Source organism: Haliaeetus leucocephalus, unplaced genomic scaffold, assembly GCF_000737465.1.
Source record: "Haliaeetus leucocephalus isolate CR32 unplaced genomic scaffold, Haliaeetus_leucocephalus-4.0 Scaffold439, whole genome shotgun sequence".
NCBI classification, from domain to species: domain Eukaryota; kingdom Metazoa; phylum Chordata; class Aves; order Accipitriformes; family Accipitridae; genus Haliaeetus; species Haliaeetus leucocephalus.
In genome coordinates, this window is record NW_010972875.1 from 6,858,635 (window position 1) to 6,886,594 (window position 27,960).

The 27,960-nt window shown below is 37.7% G+C and overlaps 1 protein-coding gene across 1 annotated transcript; it reads left to right on the forward strand.

The window, feature by feature from the left end:
• Positions 1-27,868, forward strand: CWH43 (cell wall biogenesis 43 C-terminal homolog (S. cerevisiae)). Its single transcript, XM_010574503.1, has 15 exons — positions 1-154; positions 3,941-4,061; positions 4,201-4,355; positions 5,704-5,905; positions 6,918-7,006; positions 9,537-9,791; positions 13,458-13,583; positions 15,773-15,852; positions 17,187-17,292; positions 20,056-20,191; positions 21,397-21,546; positions 23,835-23,979; positions 24,653-24,714; positions 25,809-25,964; positions 27,462-27,868. The coding sequence occupies exons 1-15, from the start codon at positions 1-3 to the stop codon at positions 27,547-27,549; spliced, it is 2,025 nt and encodes a 674-aa protein (XP_010572805.1). The 3' UTR covers positions 27,550-27,868.
• The last annotated feature ends 92 nt before the right edge of the window (positions 27,869-27,960 follow it).

Below are 27,960 nucleotides of genomic sequence, written 5' to 3' on the forward strand. Positions count from 1 at the left end.
ATGATCTATTACTTCCCCCTTCAGACGCTGGCACTTACGGGTCTAGAAGTTTTTGCTGTTGCCTTCTTTTCTCCAATATTCTTGATAATTGGCCCTTTTTGGAGGTTGGCTAACAATAAGTACATCCTAGCCCTTCTGAGACTGACTATGGTTGGTAAGTATGCACTGTAGTGAGTTATGGATTTCATCTTGGCATCAAGGCATAAGAATAAACATTCTAAATTGCCTCAAAATTCAGATGATTCTGAAAAGAGACAGGAAGAAGAAGTTCTTGTTCTCCCAAGCACATGCTTTTCTGTCCCTCAAGCATTTAGACTTTGTCAGAGGAATATTGTTTACATCCATTGTGTTGGTTTTGAGACCAGCACTGCATAATTAAAGACAAATCTCATTTCACTTTTATTTCTAGAAGCTTTTAAGTTAGTGCAAGTCATGCCCAGTAGGAAGAATGTTTTGAGTATTGCACAGAGATTGGCAGAGCAGGTGTTTTTTGTATAGCAGTTTTGTGTCTGTGACAATGGGTAGGGACGAGACATTACAGAACAGCTTGGGACTATTATAAAAGCAATCTGCTGTGAGGGAAATGTAGGCGGTTTTTTCTTTTAAGAATTTTTTTTTTTCATTAAATCTATCTAGATGCCTGTAGCATATTGATGGGGTTATAGTCTTATCCTAAATGTGAGATGGCTCTCATTGTCAGTTGCAGAGGAAGAAAGTTTGATTTTAAATTCAAGATAAAGCTGCCTCACTACCCACCCCATATGCTCCTTCCTAAACCAAGATTTGCTGGGATTCCCTCTTTGGTCTTCAGCTAACTGGTGCAAGTCTTAACCTCTTGTTGATTTTCTGAAAGTTTGTTGGGAGAAGGTTTGGCAGCTACAGCCACATTCAGAAGCAAGTTACTGCTAATGAGTTTGCAACACCTGGATGAACTTGGAAGAGACCAGGGTCTCCATCCTGTGTAGAGGGAAAATGCTGCTGCTAAGTGATGTGTTTCAGAAGCAGCAGTTCTGGCTCCTCATTTATCAATACAAGATGATAATCAGAGAATCACTTCCCATACAGTTTTCCTCTTACTGTTAGAAGACAGAACAGGATCATCTTATTTACTTTGCCTGCACAATTTTTTAAAAAAAGAATTCTTTATCTCTAGAAAGATGCTAGAACTGAACAGTTTGTTGGCATTGTCAGTTTAGATGAAGAATAGTTTTACTGTGTTCTTTTCTTTTTCTACTCTTTCCATCATATCTATCCTAATACTTTTTTGTTGGTTTTTTTTTAATAAGCTTTTCAGTGAACAGAATCTTCTGCTTCAGCTTCCTGCAGCAGTGCTCAGTGTATTGCTTTCTACAAGATCTGCTAATTTAGAAACTAGTACTGAGTGTAAGCATTTCAGATTGCACCCTGCCTTCCTTCAGATATCACAGTAACACAAAATTTGCCATGTTTATTTTAGTCCTTCAGATCATCTTGCTGTGTTTACTAGTTCACTTTACCAAAAGAGATGGAAATCGCTTAAATGTGTGTAATTTTTGTTCTGCTAAGTGAAGAGCAGTGACAGGCCTGTAATGGTGTGTAAAGTCCGTTAGTTTATGCCTGTTTGCTTCACCTGCATTGCAAGCTCCTGAAGATATTAACTACAAACAAAAAGCTAGCACCTTTAGTAGAAATCTGGGGAAAGGGTGTGTTAATGGAGGTGGTCATAGAAGGACTTGGAGCATGGGGAGGCTGAAGCTATATGCAGCCTCAGCCTGGGCTAACCTGAGCATTGCTATATGCATATATTATCTCATGTTTGTTCCTGCCTGAACAGGAGCAGTTCCCTCAGTGACCATATCCCCCTGCTGTTTCCATCTCCCAAACACTCTTAATATTGTCCACCCCTTGGCAAGTCTACACCGTATTCTCTCCCAGCTCTACTGTACTTACTCTGTATTCTCCTTACCTGTTGCCCTACAGTAAGCATTAGCATTTGGGGATGATGTAAGAGCATGTTCCTCACCCTCTTTGTCTCTAGCATGGAATTTAGCAGCCAAAGGTACCTCTACTTGCCTCCCTACTGCATATTCTCAAGTTATCCAGATGCCATTGCACAGGCAGCACTGGGTTTTAGGACTTTCCATATATATCTTTTCACTTGGTTCTCATCACTTCATTCTGTCTTTTAAATTATTTCTGCCCTGTCATACTGTGCTGCTTTTTCTCCTGTTCCTCAGTTCTTCCTGCTTTCTTTCCTTCTTTATACCTAGACACTTCTTCCTTCTTTCTCTTTTTCATCTTTTTCTCTTCTCAGAAAGGCCATGGCCTTTCTCTGGGGCTTGTTGAACAAAATCAGGCAGAACAATCTACCCCATGCATGCTCCACCCCATTCCACTGGAAATACTCAGTCTTCAGTTTCACAATCAAAAAATCTGGAAATTCTTCATGCTTAGCTAAAACCAGAATATTTAGGGGGTTGGGTTTTTTTTTGCTGTTGATGGAAAAGGCTCTTCCATTATTCATCATCATCTTTCTTTTTGCCTTTTCAGGAAGCTTTATTTTCTCCAAAACTTCTGTTTTAATTTCTGTATCCTTTCATACTACTTGATTTTGTGTTCTATTTAAAAAAAACAACAACAAAGCAACAATGAAATACCCATGTGGTAGTGCTTATCTGAATCTACGTCTTCAGACAACAGACAGTAAATTTGCCTGTTTGTTTAGATATATTTACGTTTTGGGTGTACTTGCTCAGCAACAAAAGGTGTGTCTACTGTAAGTAGGCAAACCCACACTAGCTTTAATCTGCCTAGCACAAGTGATGAAAGATTTGAAGAGGCAGAATTGTGGATTTCAGCACAATTTAGTGACAGAAATCTGTGTGCTTTGTACATGCAACCTCTGCTAAAGTCCATACAAGTACATCTTCACTACACATTGATTTCATTTTACTGTCTTTGCTCTAAGCTTTACATCTTTTACTCTGAGCAGAATGAGCAAATAGACAGTTGGAGGACTCCTAGCATGCGTTGCCAGAATCAGCAGCTCCATTTCTGGCCTTCCTTGCTTAACATCTCTTCAAGTTTGACTCCTACTCACTTAGCAAATGGCTGGTAGCAAAATGATGTTGCTTTTCCTGCTGTTTGCCACTGGTCCTGAGCCAGAATTTGCCACGCTGACTGAAGTTATGAGGATGTGTGTGTGTGACCTGTAGTCACTTGAATTGCAAACCTGCTAGCAGAGTTCAAAACTGCTGATAAATGTGAGGTCACTGTGCCATGGGAAATGGCGGAGATGCACGTGCACTGTCTCTTTTGGTGACTGGGAGAGTGACAGTTTCCAGTAACACGATGACACAGGCTGCTAATGACCACTCTGAGACCATATACTTGGCCAGAGAAAGCCTTGTTCACACCTGCTAAGGCAATTGCCTACTAATCCTTGTGCAAGATATGGTGACTGCTCCTTTCCAAAAAGGGTATGGCTTTTGCCACAGTGCACTTACGTAACACAAAAGCCATAAAAGTAAGTGCACTGTGGCAAAAGCCATATCCTTATTAGAAAGAAGCAGTCACCATACATGAAGTTTTATGGCTTTTGATTTATTTAAGTGCACTGTTCAGGAATATCCGTATGCTTAGATATTTTATCCATATGTCCTATTTATGGAATCAATGGCTATACATACTTAAATTAAGGCAATTGCTGCAGTCTTGGATAATTGGTTTATGTTATTTTTTTTCCTGAAAATGGCAACTGCTATAATATCATATATACCCAGTTTCTATCCATACCTACATTTCTATATGTTTTTGAACAAACCAAAATGTCATGTGTTTTCAGATGAATGGTGTAGCCATCCAAATTACAGACAAGATTGAACTAATGCACAGGAAATTCTTATTACCTGATCTCTATTGCCCATTAAAGCAATCTCTGTATCTGTGTGTTTGTTTGTAGGAAGCTTAGCATCATACCAGGCACCAAATGCTTCAGTTAGACTATTCATCTTGGCTGCAGGTGTTTCCTCCTCATTGCTGGTTCAAACGGTAACATGGTGGTCAGGAAACAGTTTACAAAGGTATTTTCTTATACTAATGGGATTGTAGCTGACATTTCTTTATATTAAAAGGTGTTTTCTTCCCCCCCGGCCCTGAGAAGTTAAGATTTTTCTTTTTTTTTCTCAAATGCATCACAATTTCGAAAAATGATTCTTACAGGTTCATCAGGATATGGGGCTTCATGCTAGGCAAGATAATGCTCCTTGTTCTTCGCATCTGGTATACATCACTAAACCCAGTCTGGAGCTCGCAAGCTGCCAATACTGTCATACTGATAATTGGTTTTATAGCAGCAGCGGAGCGAATTTATTCAGGTAAGCATATTACAGCAAAAATGGCAGTTATGAAAGCGTACTAAAGTATACCTATCTGTGTGTCACTGGGTTTTGATTCTTTGTTTTTTTCCCCCAGTACAGTCTGTTTTTAGACCTGATGCGTGAGCATCGCAGACTTTAGAAACCATGGGGTACTTCCATCTGCCCATAACACGGTAGAATCAATGTCACAATTCATACAAGCTGTAGTAAGTTGGTGTTGGAGCTAACAACTAATTGCAGTATCAATAATGTGACAGTAACGCAAACAAAGGCATAACCTAGACCAATAAAACCAGAATGGGTTGTCCTTATTCCAACATGAAACATCTGTGGTATTCTGTTATTTTCTTAATTCAGTCTGCTCTTTGAGTTTCTCTGCCAGTGCATATCGTTTGACAGAGAAGGGAAGACAGGACAAAGCTGGAGAACAGCTGATGTGGCAAAATAAACAGAAAGAATTGGAAGAGTGGACAAGTTGTCCTGGTCAAAATTTGCCTGAGTTCTCGGAGCGTCTGGACAGAGTACACACAGCAGTGGGGGCTGGCATAGGCTAAGCAGACTTGAAAGCCATGAAGGTAATGCCAAGGACGACAGTGAGGTTGAGTTGGTTAGTTAGGTTGGTTAGTTAAGGCAGCTCATGTTAAATCCTCAGAAGTTCCTTCCTTCTCAGTATAACCTGAATGAATTAATTGAAAGATAAGACCTTATCTGTGTGTAAGTGGGTATAAATTGGCATTGTGTATTGTATGTAGACTTGTGTTACATGACATAAATTAAGCCTGAGCTTTCATCATAATTTAGAAAGGGAATCTACTGCAGGAGATTAGGCCGGGAATCTGTCTTCTTCCGAGGTGACAAAGCATTATGTCTGTGCAATTAAAGGCGCTGCTTTCTCCTTAGATGAGAGGGGATCTAAAGTGCATGGAAAAAGGAGAAGAGAAAGAAGGGAGTTTATTTCTGGTGTCTTTGGAAGTGTCAGGTTTTGTTCTTATCAGAGTTTAGAGTTTCAGAGAACAGAATCCTCTGAAAACGTTCTAATAAATTTTCTGCTGATTTTCAAAGCCAATTTAATTATTTAAATTCCAGTAGTATGAAGAATAATCATATGGGCAGGTTGCCATTTTTGTGCACTTAAGGTGAGTAGCTTTTCCTGACAGGCCTAGGGAATGTTATTAGGGATTTTTTTGTCTTATCAATTTCCATGAATGATAAGATAAGTTAGCTTTTGTGTCTGAGCAAGTAATTTATTCTGGTAATTTTGTGATCTTGGCTATTTCTTCTTCTCGCTAACCCTTTCTAATAGGATTTGACAGTTTGCTCAGCTATATTTCTATTCTTATTCTAGGTGGAGACAAGAGGAAACAAGAAGCAAACAAAACTGGTAATGCAATTAGAGAGACTGTTTCCCACCCTCACTGGCTTTTGTCAGGGATTGCTTTTGGCAGCCTCATGTTCCTCACCCTGTGGATATTTGGGGAGGTCTCATTAATTTCTAGATGGGCAGTAAGTGGACATCCACATTCAGGTCCAGATCCTAATCCATATGGGTAAGTGTTTTTTTATTATTATTATTTAAACAAAACAGTAATCAAATGCCAGTGCTGTAGTGGGTGACAAATTAAAACTCTACCAGACAATGGTATAAGAATTTACATAGAATAAAGTGGGTACAAGGTACTTCACACAGAGGACTTGTGGATTCATTCTTGCTTTCAGATACCTCTGAGCATTGTGTCTGTACCAATAAATCTTAAATTTTTCTAATACAGAATTATTTTTATTTCACCAGTAGAAAACTTGATTTGCCACATTGCAAATCAATTTTTAAATTAGGGCTGAGGTTCAAGGACTTATGAATGAAGTGCATCTATAATATGCAGTAAATGAATCTAGCAGTTGACTTCAGAGAGGAGATGGTAGGAAATAGTGTACGTCAGAGATGCATGCAGATAAAAAAAAAAGTAAACTGTGTGCAATAGTAAAAGATATACTTCTGTAGAATTTTTGGTTAGTAAGAATTTAGTCTTAATGCTATGTGTTGCTCAGCCGGGTTCCAAAATCTAGAAAGACACCAGATTAGTTATTCTGAGTCAACTATGTGTAGTGGCAGGTGAGGCAGTTAATAATTTGGAATTAGTATACACAAGAGCTACCCAAGACTGATAGCAACGTTAGATGCTGTAGGATCCCCCATTTGACATGAAGAAAATACTTCTGTTTGTGGTGGATTCCTCCTTCTCATTTTCTCTGAGTTCTTTTTGCCTTTTATACCCAGTATTTCAGTGGAGTGCTTCTGCTGCTGAACATAGCTCACTTATACATTATGATAAACTGCCGTTATTTTCAACTGGATGTTTTTTATGTCCAGTAAAGGGGAGAAAATGTAGCAGGGTGTGAGATAAAGATGTTTTGTGCTCAAATTGAGCTCTCTTTAAAATAAAAGGATTATAAAATATTACCAAGCATCCTTGTCTGTATGTCTAGGAGTTTCTTTTTCAGTGCCAGGTGTTTATAAAATTATATTAATGTATGATTTCTTTTTCCTTATTGTTGTATTAGAGGTACAGTTCTGTTGAGCCTGGCTCATGGACTGATGCTTTCATTTTGGAGCTGGTCTTCTGTCACCAGTTTCGCCTGGTTTCTTGTAGGTAGGTGCAAATCCTGAGCAGAATATTTGTTTCTATTACCTTATTCCCTTTACTCAAGCCTTCTGACCCTACACCACATCTCAGAAAAGTCAACTGCTAATCAAAGCGTCCTTTTCTTTATCACTGGCTGTAGTATACACATCTGACTAGTTGACTAAGGATTACAGGCCAAATCTCCAGGCCATTGCAGAGCAGCGTTGTTCTCTTCAGAAGCATCTGTTGAGGTTCTGTACCCATGAGTAGTGTCTCAGTTCTCACCATCTGCATTGTGTAAGGCTACATCTAGGGTTATGGGGCTGAGAGGACACAGACCTCTTGATTCCACCGGAGACACAATAACTTGTAATTTAATGAGCAGTTCACCTAGAGGCAAGCTTGCCTTCTGTCTCCCTAGTTGCTAAGATCTCCAGGTGGTAAAATAGTATGAACATCAAAGCATTTCTTCCAGACCAATATATTTGTAAAATCAGTCTGCATACAGTGGGTTTTGGGTGGTGGGAAGAGGAATTCAGGTGCTGGATCTGGACATCCATTTTCAAGAGGATGGTATAGCTATGCTGTGGAGCAAGCTATGCATGGTGCAAGTAGGAAGAGATGGAAATAATTCTGCTCTTGAACTGTGGAGAGATGTGTTTTCCATACCTTCTCAGCATGGATGCATGGATACAGCTTGGTTTAATTTGTAGGCCCATCTGAGTGAAATTTAGTGGTATAAATGCTGTTTAAAAAAAAAAGCAAATTTGCTTCTTTTTTGGCCTCAGCTAATTGTTTGTAAATGTTTATATCAAGAAGACAAAGCAGTACTTCCTACAAATGTTTAATAATAAATTGGGACATATCAAAATACAGAGACCAAAGGAAATGATGAGTTATGTTTTGCATTTTTTCTTATTCACCTTCTCTTTAGGAGCACTTAAGAGCCAGCACTTTCAAGTCTTCTTCCACAACCTTGAAGACAAGAAATTTAATGCAAACAGAGTTTCTCCTAGTCAGGATCCAAAATAAAATACCAAATATCGGGAAAGTCACAATAAAGACATAAGAGTTAGCAATGCTTAAACCATCAATTGCTGTCATGGTTTAACCCCAGATGGCAACCAAACACCACGCAGCTGCCTACTTACCTCCCTCACAGTGGGATGGGGGAGAGAATCAGAAGGGTAAAAGTGAGAAAACTTGTGGGCTGAGATAAAGACAGTTTAATCGGTAAAGCAAAAGCCATGCACGCAAGCAAAGCAAAACAAGGAATTCATTCATACTTCCCATGGGCAGGCAGGTGTTCAGCCATCTCTAGGAAAGCAGGGCTCCATCACGTGTAATGGTTACTTGGGAAGACAAAACGCCATCACTCCAAACATCCTCCCCTTCCTCCTTCTTCCCCCAGCTTTATATACTGAGCATGACATCATATGGTCTGAGAGATGCCTTTGGTCAGTTGGGGTCAGCTGTCCTGGCTGTGTCCTCTCCCAACTTCTTGTGCCACCCAGCCTCCTCGCTGGTGGGGTGGTGTGAGAAGCAGAAAAGGCCTCGGCTCTGTGTAAGCACTGCTCAGCAGTAGCGAAAGCATCCCTGTGTTATCAACACCGTTTTCAGCACAAATCCAAAACATAGCCCCATACTAGCTACTATGAAGAGAATTAACTCTATCCCAGCCAAAACCAGCACAGTTGCCCAAATTTACCTTTTGGTGCAGGTGTTAGTTTTAAGAAATGTGTATGCAAATTGTAATGTGAGTATGAGCGTTTGATTTTTGATGTACACACATCACTAATTTAAAAAAAAGTACAGAATGGTTCTTTAGCTGATTCAAGCATTGTATTCTAAAATGCTCAAAACTTTTATCTGTAAGAGTAAAATATTAAAAACATTATATACATTTGCTGTCATGATGTGGAAGTTAGTAAACATTTTCTTGCCTACAACAAAGTGTTAAAATGAAGTTGTCCTGTTATAGGGAGTTTCTGTGGTTGTTAATGTTCTGTTTGGGCTCAAATCCCATCACAGTCAAGGACAGTGTGGTAAATCAAGGATCTTGCAGTTAGTAAAAGATTAATAGTTGTTTTCTTGCCCATCATATGGTTATCTAAAGGGAGAGAAGATCAGGAAAAGATATGTTTTCTCTTCACAGTAACCTATTTGATTCTTTCTGTGTTATGTTAAAGGAGGTTCATAACAAGCAGATGTGTTAATCTCTCAAAAACTGCATCATCCCTCTGTTGTGCTGGGAAAGCTCTGTGTAAGAAAAACTGTTCAGTTTTGGCTCTTGATGATGTTTCTCCGCTGTCTTTTTGCTGCACTGTTTTCTGCTGAATAGGCAATCTTGAGGAGAGTGAGGTATTAGGAAAAGTAAGATGCTGTCTTTGGCTATTGGGAATAACTGTCCTTCTAGTGATGCAGTTTTCATGGCTGCAAAGCACAGTTAAATTTCCCAGACTCTCTTTTTTTTTCCTAGACAGACTGTGAAAAAGAAGGTGGCGGGTAATATACCTGACTGTGACTTCTTACTCTATTCTTTTCTATCCCTTCACAGGTTTAGCATCTTCAACTGGTCTCCTTTATTTACACACCTGGAGTGCTGCAGTTGCAGGCAACATTCTTGCTGTCTTTACTATGTGCGTGTGGCCTCAACTGGCTGGACGCTTTGTTAGCTGTCTGCATCCTGGGAAAGCCATGAGTACAGCCATGTTTGCCTATGTTCTTGAATTATTCTTCTGTGTGTGGTGTACAGCTTATAAATTTGTACCTGGAGGAATTTACACAAGAGAAAGCTCTCATCTTCTTTTAGGTACATTTATGACTATGAACAAATACAACTATGTTTGCTTTAGCCTCACCCAGATGTTTAAAATGTATCTAGTGTATAAACAGTCTTTCCAAATGCTCAGCTGCTGTTTGATTTACTATGGTAAGAGTTTCTATGCGAAAATTAGTGACACATGCAAAAAATAATCTACTTGTTTCTTTACTGTTAGAAATAGTTTAAAATGTAGACAGAAAATGGAATTCAGTTGAGGGGAAAATGACAAAGTGAAAAAAAGTCTGATAGTACACAACTGAGGAAGAGATCTGTTAATCAGTCGCCCTAAAAAAAATGGCTGCAATCCAGGATGTGAATGCACCTGTATGCTAGCTGCCTTAGATAGCAGTATGGTACCACAGGTAACAATGCCGTTTCTGGAAACTCAGGGGTTTATGAAGGCTGTGTTAGTGGGACTGTAACGTAATTCAGTGCATTATTTAGCCCCGCTCTGAGGAACAAAGTGCAGCATCTTGCTGATCTAGCTAGTCTGCATTTGAGACCTGAGCTTCATTTCCATGGGGCTCTACCTTATGCTTTGTGGACACTCCAAGCATGTTTGGAGGAATGTTGATAAGCCTGCAGTTTCAGAAACATGCAAACAGCAGAGGATGAAAAGAAATTGTCAGGTGTTTGCCAATGAGGAAGAATTGAGGTTTTAGCAAAATGATCCCTTGATGAAGATGGGCAGGTGGAAATGAAACCAACCCTTTCTGGTTTTGTCTCCAGAATTATTTTCTTAATAGGTACTAATGTGTTTCAATAGCATATTTCACTAATTATGTTTAAACAATGCTAAACATTGTCTTGGGCTAAGTGTGTGGCACATTTTAAAATGTGGTGCATTATCCTATATTTTGTTTGAAAAGGATTAATGAATGCTGTGCTTGACTTGTTGCTTGGATGGTTTTAGATTTTGTATGTGTCTTTGCAACCACTTTCTGTCACTCCAGTTTCTAACTCTCCGTATATGTTTCATATACTACAGCAATCACATGCAGGGTTTCAGTTTGTTATGTTTTGAGGAGAGTTCCATTACATTTATTGCAGTTTTCTTTGTTCTGAAAGCACTCTGGGGGATCCATAGAAAGAGTTATCTCAGTTAATTTAATTTTATTTTTTGAAGTTATGTGAAGAAAGCATGTGGTAGAGAAATGTCGAATATTTTCTTGAGTAAAGCTTTGACAAAAGAAAAGCTGTTATATAAAATTCCACTCTGTCACTTCCTTTGAAATACACACTAGTGATTAATTCACCTGGTGTGATCACTGGATAGTAACACAGAGATGGCCCTAGCTTTCTCTTTGGTAAAATGAAAACTGTGAACTGAACCCATCTCAGCTGATGGCACTACATGAGTTTATATTCCATCTGAGAATCCAGTTTCTGTCTTGATGCCATCCCGTTGCTTATCAAAGATTTTCAAATTATACCATGAGACTGTGTATTTGTTGCTGCACTTTTACCCTTACAGCTTGGCTTTCTGGCAAACTGCTTGTTTTCTTCTGGTTTCTTTCAGGTGCAAGTGCTATTTCTTGCTTTCTCCTCCTGTCCAATATCCTGCCTTTCTCTTGCTGCAGTTTGGGTAGGGAACTGCACCGGGAAAAGTGACAATGAAAGTAAGATCATTATATTAAAAAATTCTGTGCTGCTTCACTGTGATGTAACATAATACTGAGGGGTTGGATCCCTGGTCTTCCATCAACTTTAATGGCTTTGAATAAGTCTCCCTTTGAGAAAGGTTTTGTGTGTGCCGCCTTCTTCATTGCACTAGACCCAGCTTCCTGGTTTGCAAACTTTTACTACAACCAATGTAACAAGTAAGGGTAATAAGAAAACACTGAGTAATTGTTATTTCATCTTCAGCTATAACTCTGAAATAAAACATGACTTCTATAGTTAATTAACTATGTCACAAAGATATTAAGGACATATACCTTCTCCAGCAGAGCTCTTATGCAGTTCATTATGCTCCCACATTTTCTTTTCAGTAATTGGATCCTTTAGCTCATAAGGGATGGGAAAAGAGCTTGTACTATTAGTCTGAACTACCTATTGAAAAGAAAAGATACCATCACAGTGTGTTGCAACAGTTAGTGCATTAGTGCACTGAAAATGCATACTAGCTTTTAAAATGTATCTATAGGTGTGCTTAGTTGTCTATTCTTAAAATGCACAGCTGCTTCTATTGGCTCTGGAGGACAAGAATACACGATGCTGCCATGTTAAACTGTCCTCCCAACGTGCTGCAGTCTGCTTACACTGTTTTGGAATGAACTGTTGAGCAATTGCTTTTGTAGTTACTTGTATTTTGGTGACAGAGCAGTTTATTTGCAAAGATAATGGAGATCTACAATCAACAATGTATTTTTTAATCAAGCTGTTATTTTAAGGTTCTGTAATATATAGGTGTAACTTAATTGCTCTTGTCCAGGTTGATTCCAGTAAACTTTGAAAGCACTGGGCTGAGCTGAGAGTACCAGTCAATAGGGTCCTGAAGCATTTTAGCATAATTTATCTACCATGTGCTAGCGTTTTTGATGTAATACCCTGAAACTGTACTGCAAATCAGTCTTTGCTTGACAGTGCTGGCTAAGTGTGCTTGAGGTTCTTGAAGTTGGTGTTAGGATACACAAAGGTGGGGAGATCTGCTGAAAGATTCGCTACTTTGCCCAAGATCAAAGGATTAAAATATTTTTGGTTTTATTGTTCTCCCAATTGGTACATGGATGGTGGAAGGGAAAACATGGCTTTAAACAAGTATTTCACTAACAGAAGAAACCTGATAAAATGTGCAGTAGTGGGACCCAGTAGTACCAGCAGAGTTAAAATATCTCTATGTTTCCATAATGAGTAATGAGACAGGTTCAGAGGATTGCTTGGTTAGCACCCAATGCAGCCTGATGCTGGGGACCACAAAGTTATCTGGTAATATCATGATCCTTAGGCTGCTGGATTAGAAGGGAAGAGCAAGAACAGCTGTAAGTTGCATTAGTGTCAGTAGCTGGCCTTGTGCTCAGCCTGAAAGACCCAAAGGTGGACTGTATTTTGGAGCTCACCAGAGTCCAGAGTGGAGTTCATAATGTGAAGGGGTCTTTGGCTAGATACTTTTACTATTAGGTCTGCTTTTCACACAAAGCAGGCTTAATAAGGCTGTTTCAGGTGTATTAAATCTTAGCAGCAGCTTATAATTTTGATCTTCATTCTTTTTGTTTGAACCAGGTGTTCAGTGGCATTTAAAATAATCTTTTAGCTTTGAATTCTTACTGCAATACTACTGTTTTGAAATATTTTTTCTGAAATATTTATCATTAGTGGCATGTTTAATGTCACTAGCTCATTTTGTTGGAAGCAATGCTTATGTCAACAAGTACAACAACGTAAATTAAAAATTTTTGAAGTGCTGCAGGCATAGTTGAGGTGAATACTGTGACAATTATAAGTAGGATCTTCTCTATCAATAAATCTCATATTGCCTGCATTACTACATTTGGTATAGCATTTATCTGTGTTTGTGCTTTGAATTGTCTTTGTTGTTGGAGCTGTAAGGTTGAATGTAACACAACAGCTGGGATTTTATAAATTGTGCGTTTATGAGCAATGTTTAATATGTTAAAGCTCTACAGAAAAAACTAATGACTTATATTTTTACAGGGTTTATAATGTTATGTATTGGGGTAGACTTTCTAACAGGACCCAAAAAAGACCTTAGCTCTATCTTTGAAGTGAAAAGCAACCAAAAGCCACTATTCAAAAGAAGTAAAAACTACATTAAACTATGTAAGTATAATTTTACTTTCTTTTTTCCATGACTCTAGGAATACTGTCTGAGGAAAAAGAGTAATGCAGTGGAGTGTTTTGCTTAGGTGTTTTAGAACTGTTTTTTTGGTGCTAGTTTTAGAGCTAGACTTGTAGTTGGTATTGCTCTAGTTCCAGTTTTAATGATGACATACTATCGGAGCAGCTGATTCACTATGATTACGGTTGAGAGAGAGGATCTTCCTCATGGAATGTGTTAAATGGAGACTAAAAAAAATGAACTGGGAAAAAAAGAAAATGTGAAAATGGATTTGGCATCATTTGAGATTTCATTTTGGTTGTTGATGAGGAGGCCTCTCTGGATCTTGGGATTTATTACATGTGTATACAAAAGAGATGAATGATTTCTCAGCCCGTTCGGTGTATTGATTTTGAAGCAGTTCAGTGTGCTGCCCTTTAAAGGGCTGTGTGAGCTGGCTAGCAGTGGGATGGGACACTGCTGTATAATGTGACAGCCCTCCTGTGTGAGGAGGCAGTCCTGCAAAGCCTGTTGTGGCTGACATCACAACACAATTCTGATGCCTTGCTGCACGTTCAGACCAGGCCTATCCTCAGGAAACCTTTATCATCTCCTGCCTGTGAACTATGCCTAGGGATCCCGGCCTTCCAGATGATATGTATGAGGTCTGCTTTTTTCCTTAGGTTTCAAAGAGAAAATGAAATGTTTGAGGTTTTACCTCTTGGCTTTTAAACCTCTGGAATCCATCCAAATGATGTTTTCAAGTATTTCTCTACAATCATTTAAGCTTCAAATTTGTTTTCATCACTAGCTTACTTTTTATAAAGAAGAAGTCTGTCAATGTTGTGAAGTTTGTTAGAGGAAAAAATTGCTAGGCATTAGGGCATGCTAAGCCTACAGAGATCAGGATGCTGAAGTTTCAAATTCCTGCATCTTTTTTTCCTCTGTGACTTTGGATCAAACCACTTATTATTTGCGTACCTCATTTTGCCTCATTTGGAAAGCAGAGACAATAGTGCTTCACCACTTTTCAGGGCTGTTTCTGAAAACTTTATGAAGGTCTTTACCCTATATACTCTAACTTATATACTCAGGGGCCAGAAGAATGTGGCCCCTGAGAGTTTGTGTGTTTAGGGGCAACGTGAGCACCAATGAATTTAAATATTACTACTCAAAAACATTTCACAAAAGTGAGTAAATACTTCAAAATACTGTCTGTAACAAAGCACAGCCCTTGCTCAGCTAATTTTGTGACATTACAACAGTAACTCTTGTATTTCCTCATCGTGCCCAGACTTGCATTGTTTCTCAGCTTCCCCTTTAAGCACCTTTGCATCTTGCAGAGTGTGAAATTGCTTGACATTTGCTAATGTAAACAGCATGTCCTTTCTTCTGGCATCGTCCATGATAACATTTATTTAAAATTTACACAAAATTGTTCCAGAAAACGTGCATAAAAATAATTACATATCAGTTTAAAGATTTGATGAAAGAATAAACTGGAGTTACGCTACTTTGTAAATGAAGTAACTGCAGAGGGTTTTGATCATCAAGTTACCATATGCCAAACCCTGACACCTCTTAAGTGTCCACTGTGGTTATTTGGAAGGCTACAGGAGCAATGGGAAAGCTCTGAATTTGCATTCTGAGAAGCCACAGTGCCTTTCCAAGAATGTGTCAGACAAAGGACTGCTCTGGAGGTCTGGCAGAGATCACATCTTTCTGACATGTAAAGGCTTGTGAAGTAAACTAAATTTTCTTTGACACATTATATTAATACAAAATAAAAATTTTATACTACAAATGTATACCCGCAACACAGAGAGAAAAATACTGAAAAGTTTACATGATGCTCTTACTCATCCCCTATAATGAATTCTTCAGTAGGTATCACTTTTACATAAATATTCCAAGGAGTTTTGGTACATTGTATCTTCTCAGCCTCTTGTCTTTTGGAGAATGTAAGTGTATCTGCACACATATAGATATTCTGCATGCATATAGATACTCTTAAGTACGGCCCTTTGGAATGGTGTTATCACTGGCATATATGGAAATTTAAATGCATACATTTCCCATTCCATGTATAGCACACCTTAGAATGACAGTGTACCCAGTTCTGTTTAACTGCAGTAATAATGTTATTTTCTCTTGCTTTAAAAACAACTTTTCTGTGTTTCTCTGTTTCAAGTATTGTGGCTGTTTGTTGGTGTTGGTTTGCTAGGATTGGGTCTACGTTATAAAACTTATCAGAAGATGTTGGGCCAAGGGGTGAGTAGTGTGTTTGTGAACAATGGTAACTTTCAAATATACAGTAAAATGTGTGTGTGTTATCTTAGGTGTATTGGTTGGTGCTGAAGAAGTCTTTGTACCAGAATCCAAGTATTCAACAAAACTAATGCAGAAATGAAGATGCAAAAAGTCTAAGTTGTAAATTCATGTTGAACATAGGAAATGTCTGGGTCTTAGGAGATTTATAGTGCTGCTATGAAGGAAAAAAATATTCTTAAAACCAGAGAAATGCTTGCCTCATATATTCAATTTGAATGTTACTTTTATAAATGAGTTTTTTGAATTGTATTCAAAACTTGACTGGACAATGCTGTTAGCAGCCTGATCTTATATCAGTGAAGTTTGAACACATAACTTCCTGAGGTTCCTTCCAGCTGAAGTAATTCTATGCTTCTATATTTATATGGATAACTCAGAATTGAACCTCTGTGAAAAGTTGGTTGACTTAGATTAGATTTAGACTAGTTATGGAAATTGGATAAAAATCAGAAGATTCCAGTTTTCTATCTGGCAAAAAAATTAGGTATTGCAATGATAGTAACAATTAAGATGCTTAATGCTCTGGAAGTTTAGCATTTAGATTACTTAGAAGTTGTCCAAGTGTGCTACTTGCCCATTTAATAATTTTAATTCAAAATTAGAGCTGTTTTGATCAGATATAAATTAACATGTTTCCATTCTATGGTTTAGTTGATTAGTAATATAAAATTGAATTTTTGATGCAGTTAGTTACAATTGTGAATTAGACTTTTTTTCTTTTGGTGGCATTTCGGAAATAGTCCTTTGAAACTTGCTCTTGACGTGTATTCCTGTTGGTAATTTTTCTGTTAGAGAAATCACTGATGACAAATGTAGAAAAAGATGCAGAAAATGTGATGAGAGCTAAGTAGAAATTGTGTGTGTGTGTGTATGTATGCGCCCACACGCACATGCATATTCAAACATGCGCACAGACATATACAGTTGGCTTTCTTTTTAGAACTCATTCAGGTTTGTAGTACCTTATAATGTGGAAAAAAGCAGGTAGTTCATCTTAGAAGGATGAAAAAAATTGTAGTCTTTTTCATGTTCATTTATTTGCTGTTACTTGTACAAATTCATTTTGACTATGATTTTTCTCCTCTTATTAATAGCAGATTTTTCTCAAAAATACCTGAAGTCTTTGTAATCCTGACTGGTTTATTAGGAAAATATGTTGGTTAAAACATCTCTTCTTGCTTGTCTTTTATGGCACCATGTATCTGATGTTGTTGACTGCAAAGGTATAATATATAAAAGTCAAATTGTACTTTTCTTCCATTTATTATTTTGAGGTTCCAAAAAGAGACTTCTCTGCTATGATCTGGCCTTTTAGATTTGCATATGACAATGAAGGATGGTCTAATTTGGAAGGATCAGCTAATTTGCTTGATCAGACAGGTAACTTTTTTTTCCCCACTTCATTTATATTTGAGAGGGTTCATCTGAAGAGACAGAAGCAAGAACACCTGCTGGGTGACCGAGTCCATTCTTACATTAACACAAGAACCTGTGTCTAGTGGCTTTCTCCTGAATTTGTGAGCTGTTCCAGTACAATCACTTCTGTTAAAAATCCATTTGCAGAGGTGATAATTTTTTTTAATGTCTTTTAAAGAGGTTTCTGGTTGGAGGAAACACTTTGTTTATTATTTGGATTTCTTTCTCATATTGCTGATGAGTTATTTGTCTATAGAGAAATTTTTTGCATAAATGAAATAATAAGTATCCTTCTAGATAAAATTTAATGTTTTATAACCTCTCTGTATTTTTTTTTTAGATGTGAAGCATTATATAATTCCTAAAGGGTCTGAAATTAAAATGCCCTAAACAAGGTGTACAGAGGAGAAACAGACAAGTCTGTTTCCATCACTGAGCCAGAGCAATGTATAAAAGAAAAATAGTAATTGTAGCTTGGTTGAGTTGTCATGATTTTACTGTAAAGAAGGCTGCGTAACCTGTTGCTCATGGACAGGATTTTGGTTAGAAAATTAGCTATAGGAAATGAAGAATTTGGACCAAAGATTAGTGCTGCTGCAGGGTGGATTGAAAGGAATTTACCAGTGGTGCTTGTAGGTTGTGATACCCATAAGATAGGGAAGACTGGAAGCTGCTGCTTTAAGATTTAAAGCAGCTCAGGAGATTAGGAAGCATCCATGCTGCCATTCCAGCATTTGTTGTTCTTTCCTCCTATGGTGTGAATGTGCCACAGGGTTTTCCTGAGCAGCTCAGGCTTGACAGACCTTGACAGACAGTGGGAGGGCACTGACACAGGTGCTGCAGTGCAAGCTTTGATTTTGTGGCAGAGATGCCCAGGAGTTAGTGAAGAGGGAACAGGCTGATTCGTGCATCATTCACTCCGTTGTCCCATGATCAAAGGTTCAGAGGGCTGAGCTATGTAAGCTGTCTAGTGATATGAGAAAACAGCTGGGACATTTGATGAATTGAAATTTGGAGCTTTCTTGTATATGTGTGATTCCATAGCTCATGTCTGGGTATTTATTTAATCTTTGGATATTTATTTATGAACTGTAATTAATGCATTTATTTCTGGTACCTATAGTTTAAATTTATGAATATTAGAAAAAGTGATTACTTGGTTATGTCCACTGAGCATTTCTTGTGGTAATGAAGTATCGCTTCTAGAAGAAGCAATTGGTAAAGCAAAAAGGCAGCAAATTCCAAAATATAAATGAATAAATCTTAATTCCTGGTTGCTGGAAACAGTATTCTGGAGTTTTATGTTACATGTATATTGTTATATAAAATACCACATTAACATTTCCAGGAAATGCATTCATGCATTCAGAGTTGAGCTGCAGATTCTTAAACGATTTATTTGCTAAAGAAGAGTAGCTGATTTTGGGAGCCACAGAGAAAAAAGTGGCTAACTTTTTCAGCATAGAGGCTATCTTTAAAGGTGTGGTGGTGTGCATTCCTTGGGCTCATCTTCTCCCTGTTGGAATAGTGAAGATGCAACATGTAATGGCTTTTGTGACTGGAACTCTTGTCTACCATGAAGGGAACCAACATCAACCCCTCTCAATGGTTTCAGTCATTGTTTCTATGTCCAGCATGTATGCTAATGATGTAGAAGCAAAAATCTGGGAATCCACTTAAAAGTACTCTGAGCTACCATTTTCCCTGCTAACATTGTTTTCATAGTGCTAAATAAGACATTTCAAAAGCAAAAAATCTTATGTGGCAAGAATGGTGGTGGATGGAGGGGTCTTAATTCCTTATAGAAGGGCTGCAGAAGAAGTGGTGACTCCGTCTGCCTTCTAGAGTAGGAGAGCACTCCAAGGCAGGCGTAATCACAGCAAGAAGGGAGTGCTTGTTGCTGCTGCAGCCATACCAACCTGTTGCTCAGGCTGAGCCTGGATGGTTCAGCCAGGCTGTGGCCAGCTTGCAGACTCCCACTTTCCTTCAGGTATGGGCAGGCCGTTCTTAGCTGCCAGTTCCTTGAGGGACCACATAGCTCTTCCTGTATCCTGCAGCTAAAATGTTGGGGAGCCTGTCACGTTCCCCTGACAAAACCACACCTTGGCATGTAAACAGTGAGGGACCACAGTGCCCTGAGAAAGTGAGGTGGCTGCAGATGGTCAACAATTCACTAGAGCTGGGAACCCTTCTGTTACCATGCGTGGGGGCTGATGCTAGGTTGCTATGGGCTGATAAATTGTTTCGGCAACAGCAGCCTGCTCCCTCTTGCATAGGACCCTTTGGAGCAGAATAGGATTTGGTAGATGAAGGTAAGTGCAGATGTGCTGTGTAGCTCTCGTTCATCAAGTTGAAAGCAGTAGACTCTACTGTGCTATTAATCTGTATATGCACATTGTGTCTAATGCTTTTGAAAGGGTCTGCACTAGGTATGTGCAGGCCAGTTGTACTGTGCAGTCTCATATGCGTCTGGTTATGCACCAGGGAGGAACTATGGCAACCAAACACTACGTATCTCTTCATCAGAGGCTGTGTAGCCTACAGTGACCAAAAGTTTGGGCGTGACTTTGCCAGTGTTAGGGTTTGCCCTGATTGACTCCTGAGGGGCTTGTGTCCATCCCTCTGTAATCAAAAGGGAGATGATGACATTGTGTAGTAATTTATAAATCACATTTATAGATCACAGTTACAAATTTGGAGAGATTTTCTTTCTTCTTCCCATTTTAGATGCAGATTTTATCACTATTATAGAGAGTGATGCCTCTAAACCGTTCATTGGGAACAACGATCCAACAATGTGGCTAGGAGAAAGACTAGGATTTTATACAGATTTTGGTCCAAGCACAAGAGATCACACTTGGGGGTGAGTCATCTTTACATGCACAGTGACAGTAAATAAATGTACATACACTACCCATGCTAACTCCACTAGAACATGGGCAAAGAATAATTGGAATAACAATCACCGTAATCACTTGTTGGAGCTTGTCTTTAAGAACATGCTTTCATTCCTTAGCATTACAATGCAATGCAGATGAAGTTTTCTCATTAAAAAATGACCAGTTTTTTGTGCCTGCCCCTGTAAGGTACTTTGGCTTTGGTGATGCAGAGGATAGCATCCTGCCACTTAATGTACAGATTTGGAAGTTTGGCATTCTAAGTACAATATCTGATTCCCTTTTCTCATTATTTTGTTTTGGGCTATGAGAACTTTAGATTTCAGACTTCAAAATGTGATAGCAGTTGGAAAATGTAACTGTACCTGGAGTTACTAGCAATTTTGAATTCATTAAATCTGGTTTGGGCTGTATAGTGAGAAACAGGCATAGAAAGACACATGTCTATTTGACCAGATTTTTTTGTGTCTGATTTTACTCTAATGCTTGACCAACTACCAGTTGCATATCTTTGAATATCTTTGGCCTCTGGAAAATAGTGGCTTATGATGTGGCTTTTTTTCAGGGGGATATGCAGATCTTTGTGGCAGACGCAGCTTCCTAGTGATGTTGCAATGGCTATCTAATTTTTGCCATATGTGAGGGGAATTTAGTAACTTTCCTCTTCCAGAGCCTGTGTGTTTAAGTGATGCAGAATGGGGCAGAAAACTCATTCTCTGAAATTTTCTTCATGAAATATTTTGAAAAACTTGATGCAAAATGGTTTTAAGGTTGATTCCAAACAGAAGCTGAAAGAATGAGAAATCTCCTGCTTTAGAGATATATTTCTACCTGCTTCTACCTCTAATAAAATACATTTTAATTACTGGTAGTATAAAATTGTTTTGTCTGAGGATGCAGATTTTGAAAGGCTCAGTGTAAGAATTCATATATATGGAATGGTATTTCTTAGTGTAGGAATGAATTTGATAATACATTTTTAGACATGTACTTAAGTAACATTTTAGAGGAAAACCTTCTAAATTCAGAAAAATCCGCTACATGGTTTGTGTTCTGGTCTGATGGTTTGAGTTCAGTGACCATTAGTCTTCTGCTCACATTTATCTGCTTAGTTCACGCTTGTGATGCTTGTGAGCTACAAAAATGTAACTGTTTCCCTCTTCTCATGTAGGATTATGGCACTATCAAGGTATCCAATTGTAAAATCCACCCATCACCTCCTTCCATCTCCAGAGGGAGAGATTGCACCAGCCATCTCCATGACAGTCAACTTCACAGGGAAACTGGTTGATTTTGTTGTTGCCCACTTTGGAAATGAAGAGTGTGTATTTTATTTATTGTTACATATGTCGTGCTAAGTCATGTAACCTAACTGTAATTTGTGAACTGGGATTTCTTTTGTACCCTTTAAAACCTGCTGCTGGTTCTAACAGAACACTGTGAAGAAATACTGTGACATAGCTACTGGTTTAAAATTTTGAAGCATTTTTTAAAAAAGATAAATGTGTTACACAAAACTCAGCTGAGCCTAATATCTGAGTTACTAATAAACTAATAAATACCTAATATCTGAGTTACTATAAAAATATAGTTCTGCAAAACTACAACAAGTAATAGGGCTACAGATACATGTCAGTGCAGGATAGCATCTTTCTGACTTCCTGTGTGTGGAATAGATCTATTATATTCCACAATGAGTGCAAATAGTTACAGATAGATAGCATTAATGGACAATTGATGTTTATTAAAATTAAAAGTAACAATTCTGAAACCTCCAAGAAAGGACAGTGTTGAAACAGCAACAAAAATATCCATTCAGTGTCCTTTTGACTATATGAAACTGGAAATATGAAATCTGATCTCTGGATTCTGAAAGGAAGAATTATACCAGTAACTCAAATATGTGATGGAAAAGATTAAGGTATATATTTCAGTTCTTTACTTTAAAACAATATCTTGATTACTTGTGTGTAATGAGTATTAATAAGGGATAGTTTTGTGATGCTCCATGTAGCTGTATTTTCTGTTTTATTTGCTGCAATATCTAGTATGGTTGTGGTTATGTAGTAAGATTTGGAATTTTTTCTATATATTTGTTGTAATTCATGGAGAGGTAAATTTATGGATTGGGTGCAAAATACAATATACAAAGAACCTGCTCAGAAAGCAGCAGGAATTCTCATTATCCCACACTGAGCTTCCCCATTTCCTTCCCCTGTGTAGAAGCTGTGCTCCAAGCATGCAAATTGTTTATAGATTTCCCTTTTACTAAACACATATAGTTGTCAGAAACCACTCTCAATTTGAACTCTAAAAAGGAATTTCATTCCGTGCCTTGCACAGATGATTAGACTTGCCTCTCTGAGAAACTGTCAAAGTAGAAGAAAATAGCACTGTGTTCCCCCTCACAGAGAGATGAGATAAAGATGAAGGAGAAATAGGAAGAGACACATGGGAAATGAGGGCAAATGAGATTGTGTTTTGAGGTGAATGAATTTGTAATTAAATCACACACCACTGCTTGTTTTTCATCTTTTTTTCATCTGCTGCTTAGGATGACATAAACTGTAGAATATTGGATAACTAGGGATTTTTTTTAAAGACTGTTTTTAAAATACAGGAATGTCTGTGTCATTTAAAAAAATCCATCTTCTGGAGAGGTGTACTTCTGGAAAGAGCAGCTAGCTGAGCAGGCAACTTCACATATTCCTAGGTCAGGTTTCTGTTTAAAGGGTTGGTTTTTTTGTCTCCAGTCTTGTGCTCTTTCTCTCTAATGCATTTGCTTCAGTCAGAAGCACTGCTATTTAGAAAGCATAGCAGCATTTAAATTCTTGTCTGCTTTTGGGATTACAGATTCTAAAATCAACTCCCTGTCTCAATGGTATTTTGCCCTGTCTACCAAAATATGGAAGAGAATGTGTTTTACGCAACAGTTTAAAGTTACTAACATGAAGAATCATAGAAAGAGAACTGCCTTTACATTATGTTGTGACAAATCCAAGGACAGGGAATGGGATCCAGTGCAGTATTTTACCAGGCTCTGCTTATGCTATCACTTTTGGTCATGTTGGAACTGTTGTGTAAATCTTGTTAAAGAAATGCAGAATACCTGCCAAATGTCATTAAGTAGTGTTAATGGGATGATGTAGCTCTTAAGTTATATTTCATAAATTTTGACCCAGACTTTAAGACTATATTTACCATGATCTGTCCATCATAAAAGTTTTGTTAGTATGTGAGCTCTTTGTTATGCTCCGTGCTGTGCTAGCACAATTAAATTTCAAGTGCAGGCAGAGACAAAGCCTCAGATAACCAAAGCACGCACATTCACATTTCCTAGTGATGAGATCACTATTAAAAACAAAACAGTAATAGAAAAAGTTGTTCCTATAATGGTTAGAAAGAGAACCCTAATTACATCTACCATGACCATGTGGCTTTTATCGAACATAGTGATCATTTTGAATCAGTGAGCTTTCTGTAAACTTTCATACTCTGTAATACTGAGCAATAAAAAAGGTACCAGATTCGTTTGTGGTTTACTATGTTATAGCACAAAGATTCTGAGCTAAAATGTATATATGGTAAAGTCTTTTCCATTTCTTTCAGAGAGGACTTGGACAGAAAACTCCAGGCTATAGCTGTTTCAAATCTATTGAAGACTAGCTCTAAGCAAGTTGTATTTCTAGGGTACATCACTTCAGCTCCTGGATCCAGAGATTATACTGAATTAATAGAAAATGGAAATGTCAAGGTAACTTAAAAGTACTGCTCCTTTTAGCAGTTAGAGATAATATATATTTGAAACATTCAGCTTAATATTTCAAATTGGTAACTTAGAAACGGACATATAAGAAAATACATGCCCATTTTCAAATACGATCTTCAGCTACCTCATGACATGTTATAGAGAAGGTGGAGTTACACAGTGAAAGAACAAGAGACAATGGACAGCAGTTGCCACAAGGGAAATGCCAGTTAGATAGTGGAAGAAAAAAAAATTAAAAAAAAAATCACAGTTAGGGTTGTCAAGCATTAGAACAGGGGCCCAGAGAAGTTGTGAAATCCCCATCCTTGGAGATATTCAGAAGTTGGCTGCATAAGGCCCTGAGCAACCTGCTCAAAGTTACTTTGAGCATAGGGTTGGGAGTGGGTGACCTCCAGACATACCTTCCATCCTCTAATTCTGTGATTCTTTTGTTTTAAAACTGAGTTCTGCAGTTTGGTTTTCTGTCAGATGTCAAAAAGTTGTCTGATTTGTCCGTGTCTAACAGTGTTTTTTTTTTCTTTCTACCTTATTACAGTGTTTTAGGCAAAACGTTCTTCTGCAGCAGGTTTACACATTGGTTCTGTTACTGATTTAAAGCCTATGTGTAAGGAAAACTTGCCTTATTTGTTTGACTTTTTTTTTTTCCTCTTTCACTCAGGATATTGACAGTACAGATCATGACAGATGGTGTAGCTATATTATGTATCGCGGAGTAATAAGGTATGTTAAAGTGGATCATTTATTCATTGGTTTTAAATATCTTTATGACAATCAGTTTTACGCCCTTCTATAGGTAATTGTAGAAGAGTCTTATCTCCCTAAACAATTGTGTATGGACAGTTAGATATACCATGAAGCAGTGTGAAACATTGATCTCGGGATGAATTGGTGTATTTCTGAATATAATTTACAAAGAGAGTATTACAGGTTTCATCCTTCTGTGTCAGAAGTCTTCAGATCTAATCTGCTTTGGTAACATAAAACTACTTTTTTCCAAAGCTCTGCAGCTTCATTCTAAAATGTGAGGGCTAAGCCTTAATTTGTATGTGACACAGAAGATACAAATTTTGAACTATGATTGTAGGGTTTGTTGAAGCAAAATGCTGATCTAATCTAGCTAGGCTTTATGCTGGATTCAGTGGAAATTTTAACTATGTAAGCCCATACTGAAGTACTTTCCTCTGCTGGGACCTATGCAGTCCATGTCTTTTAATACCAAGTTGCTTGTAAACCATTCTCTTGGTGATGTATGTACCAGAATGGAATTCAGCTTATATATAATATATATAATTATTTTTATATATATATAATAAAATGCAAATTCTGCAGTGTTCACAGGAGTAAAACCAGTAAACTAGGTAGCTGTCTTAAATAACAGTATTGAGTAAAAAAAAAAGGGGGGGGGCAACAAAAAACCTAACAAACCTCCCATTTGCAATCTAATTTTTCTCATTACTCATTCCATTGATGCTTGAGTTCCTTTCTTGAATTTCAAAATCTCTTCCGTGAAAAAAGTTGGTGAGCTTATACCAGTGTGCATATTCTAAAACTGTAATTTTAAAAATAAGTTTCTAAATCTAGAACTTATTGTTGTTGTTAAACTCTTATGCTCTCTCAGTTTTTCTGCTTGTGACATTGTGTTATGATGCTCATGTTTATAGAGCACTCAAGTTTTTTGAAGGTGAGATTCACAGAAATGGAAAGTTATGTTGATAAGTTAATTAGCAACTCTTGGAAAAAAGAGACATGAATTAAGAATGTGGTGAAATTGCCTTGAGTTATTTCTTCAAACTAACTCTTCTTGTATCTGATAGATTGGGCTATGCCCGCATATCTCATGCTGGTTTAAGTGATTCAGAAGTCCAGATGGCCAAATTCAGGATCCCAGATCACTTGGATAGCTATGCTGACAATGAGAGAATTGTCACTGATCCCAGCCAAGTTCCTGAGGACATCCATTTCAATCCCAGGTCAGTGTATCACATGAGAAATTAAGGCAATGGTGTACGTGACATCTTGTAAAAGAGAAGTCTAGGAACAAAATTGTTCTTAAAGTGGGAGGCACTGGTCAGTACCAAACTGATCAGAAAATTAGGAGGCAAGAACTTCTGATTTGTAATTCCATTTTTTTCTAATGACTTGGCACGTGCTTTGGGAAAACCAGTCTGTGGTGTCGTAGCATAAATTGAAGGTAATGCTTATTTTACCCAGGTGCTTACTTTCTGAGATTGTTTGATAGAGTTGTTTGCCAAGTGGTGTGGTGACTCATTTTATAGATGATGAGGGATCTCCCGTGTTTCTCAGCACTTTTGAGGATCAAGGTCTTAATATACTGTTACTTAGAACACAAAATACAATATATACATTAAATACATACTATATAACTGGAGCAAAAATTAAGGAAAATGCCTGAGGCAGTATGTTACATACGTCAAGAAGAAAAAAGGGCTAGGTTTTTACATAAAAAGTTATTTATTTCTAGAATGCTGTCATTTTTCCACTGGCATTGCATAAGGAAGAGAAATACTGAGAAAGGAATTTATTCTACACTGAGTATCAGTGGAAGAGTCATGAAATTTGAGATAGATGTTGCCACAGAGAGACAATTTCCAGCAATGCCATATTTACTACTTCCAACATGCATAATACAGAATATATTAATTTCTTATATACACCTAAGAGTTCAGCTTACTCACTTTTTATTTACCACTCAGTCACTGGCTTCCTGTCTAAGCAGGAGTTTGTCCGATCTTTTCTGAAACTTGCCTAAAGTTAGTATTCACGTTCAGATTTGTCTCAGTTCATTTCAGCACAGAATATTTTTCTTGTCCTGATTTCTTTCATGTCTGCCCGTAAGCAGAAAATTTATACCCTTTAGGAATAAGTTTAACTTTTCCCAATAAACTATAGTTCTTTTGAAATACAATGGCACTGCTCTAAAATGTTATTTAGCACTGATATTTTGAATAAGTACTACATTTTACTTTTGCAAATCTATCTGTCATAATAGTCAGTAGTCAGAACTTTCAGATTTAAATATGGCATGAAACATTACAATTTTCACCATAATCTTTAAAAGTAAGATGTGCAATATTAACAATAGGGTTGACTATTTGGCTACTGTGGGGGGTTAAATTATATCTCCACTGAAGCCAGTAGAAAAAACTCAGAGCATAGGATTTAGCTAGCTAAATGCACCTCTCACCTTTGTCAGCTGGAGTTCCGTTTATAAAGTGCCTATGGCATTAATCCAATCAGTGTAATTAAATGTCTCCATTATACTCAAAGACCTCTAGTTAGCGTACACAGGATATGATTTATAAATAAGTAGGATTGTGGCCTGTTTCTGAAATAAATAATCTAGAACATTCAGAAGAAGTGTTAATTATACTGTTGTAAGTGTGTGATTTAATTGCATGGGTTAAATCATGTTATAATGGTTTTGCTTTGTTGAATATTTTTCTTAGGTTTGGATCTTACAAAGATGGACATAATTATGAGCAGATTCATCACTTTCATATGAGCACTCCTAAATATTTTAAACAGAAAAATTAGAATGAGAAAATAACATATCATTGGGACCAACAAGAAAGGTTTGTTGCTTGAAACTGAATTGGCAGCCAAAAAGACTATGTTGTTTAAAGATGAGCAGCTCCCATGCTGCATAACTCTGTGAATGTTTGTGTAATAGTTGGTGACTCTTTTCTTTAATGAGTTGTCATCACTGTGAGAGAGGGAAGATGCGTGCATTGTGGTAAACTGGTATCTACCTGGGCCAGATACCTGCTTTGTACACAGCAGAGCAAGGGTGGGAACTTGCTTTGGCCATAACTTCTTCAACTTTTTTGAAGGTATCCTATATTGTGCTGTTTCAGTTGAATGTATCTATCCACCTTTTCTTTAGCGTTCAGATATGATCCCTTTCCTCTCCTGGGAGCTCATTGGAACAATCATGAGCAAGGAATT

What these genes read in the sequence shown, in the direction of transcription:
- CWH43 (XM_010574503.1), top strand. Translation starts at nt 1, where the DNA reads ATGATCTATTACTTCCCCCTTCAGACGCTGGCACTTACGGGTCTAGAA. An exon ending in TAATTTGCTTGATCAGACAG is followed by an intron (nt 17,293 to 20,055) that starts GTAACTTTTTTT and finishes TTCCCATTTTAG; the next exon opens with ATGCAGATTTTATCACTATT. An exon ending in ACAAGAGATCACACTTGGGG is followed by an intron (nt 20,192 to 21,396) that starts GTGAGTCATCTT and finishes CTTCTCATGTAG; the next exon opens with GATTATGGCACTATCAAGGT.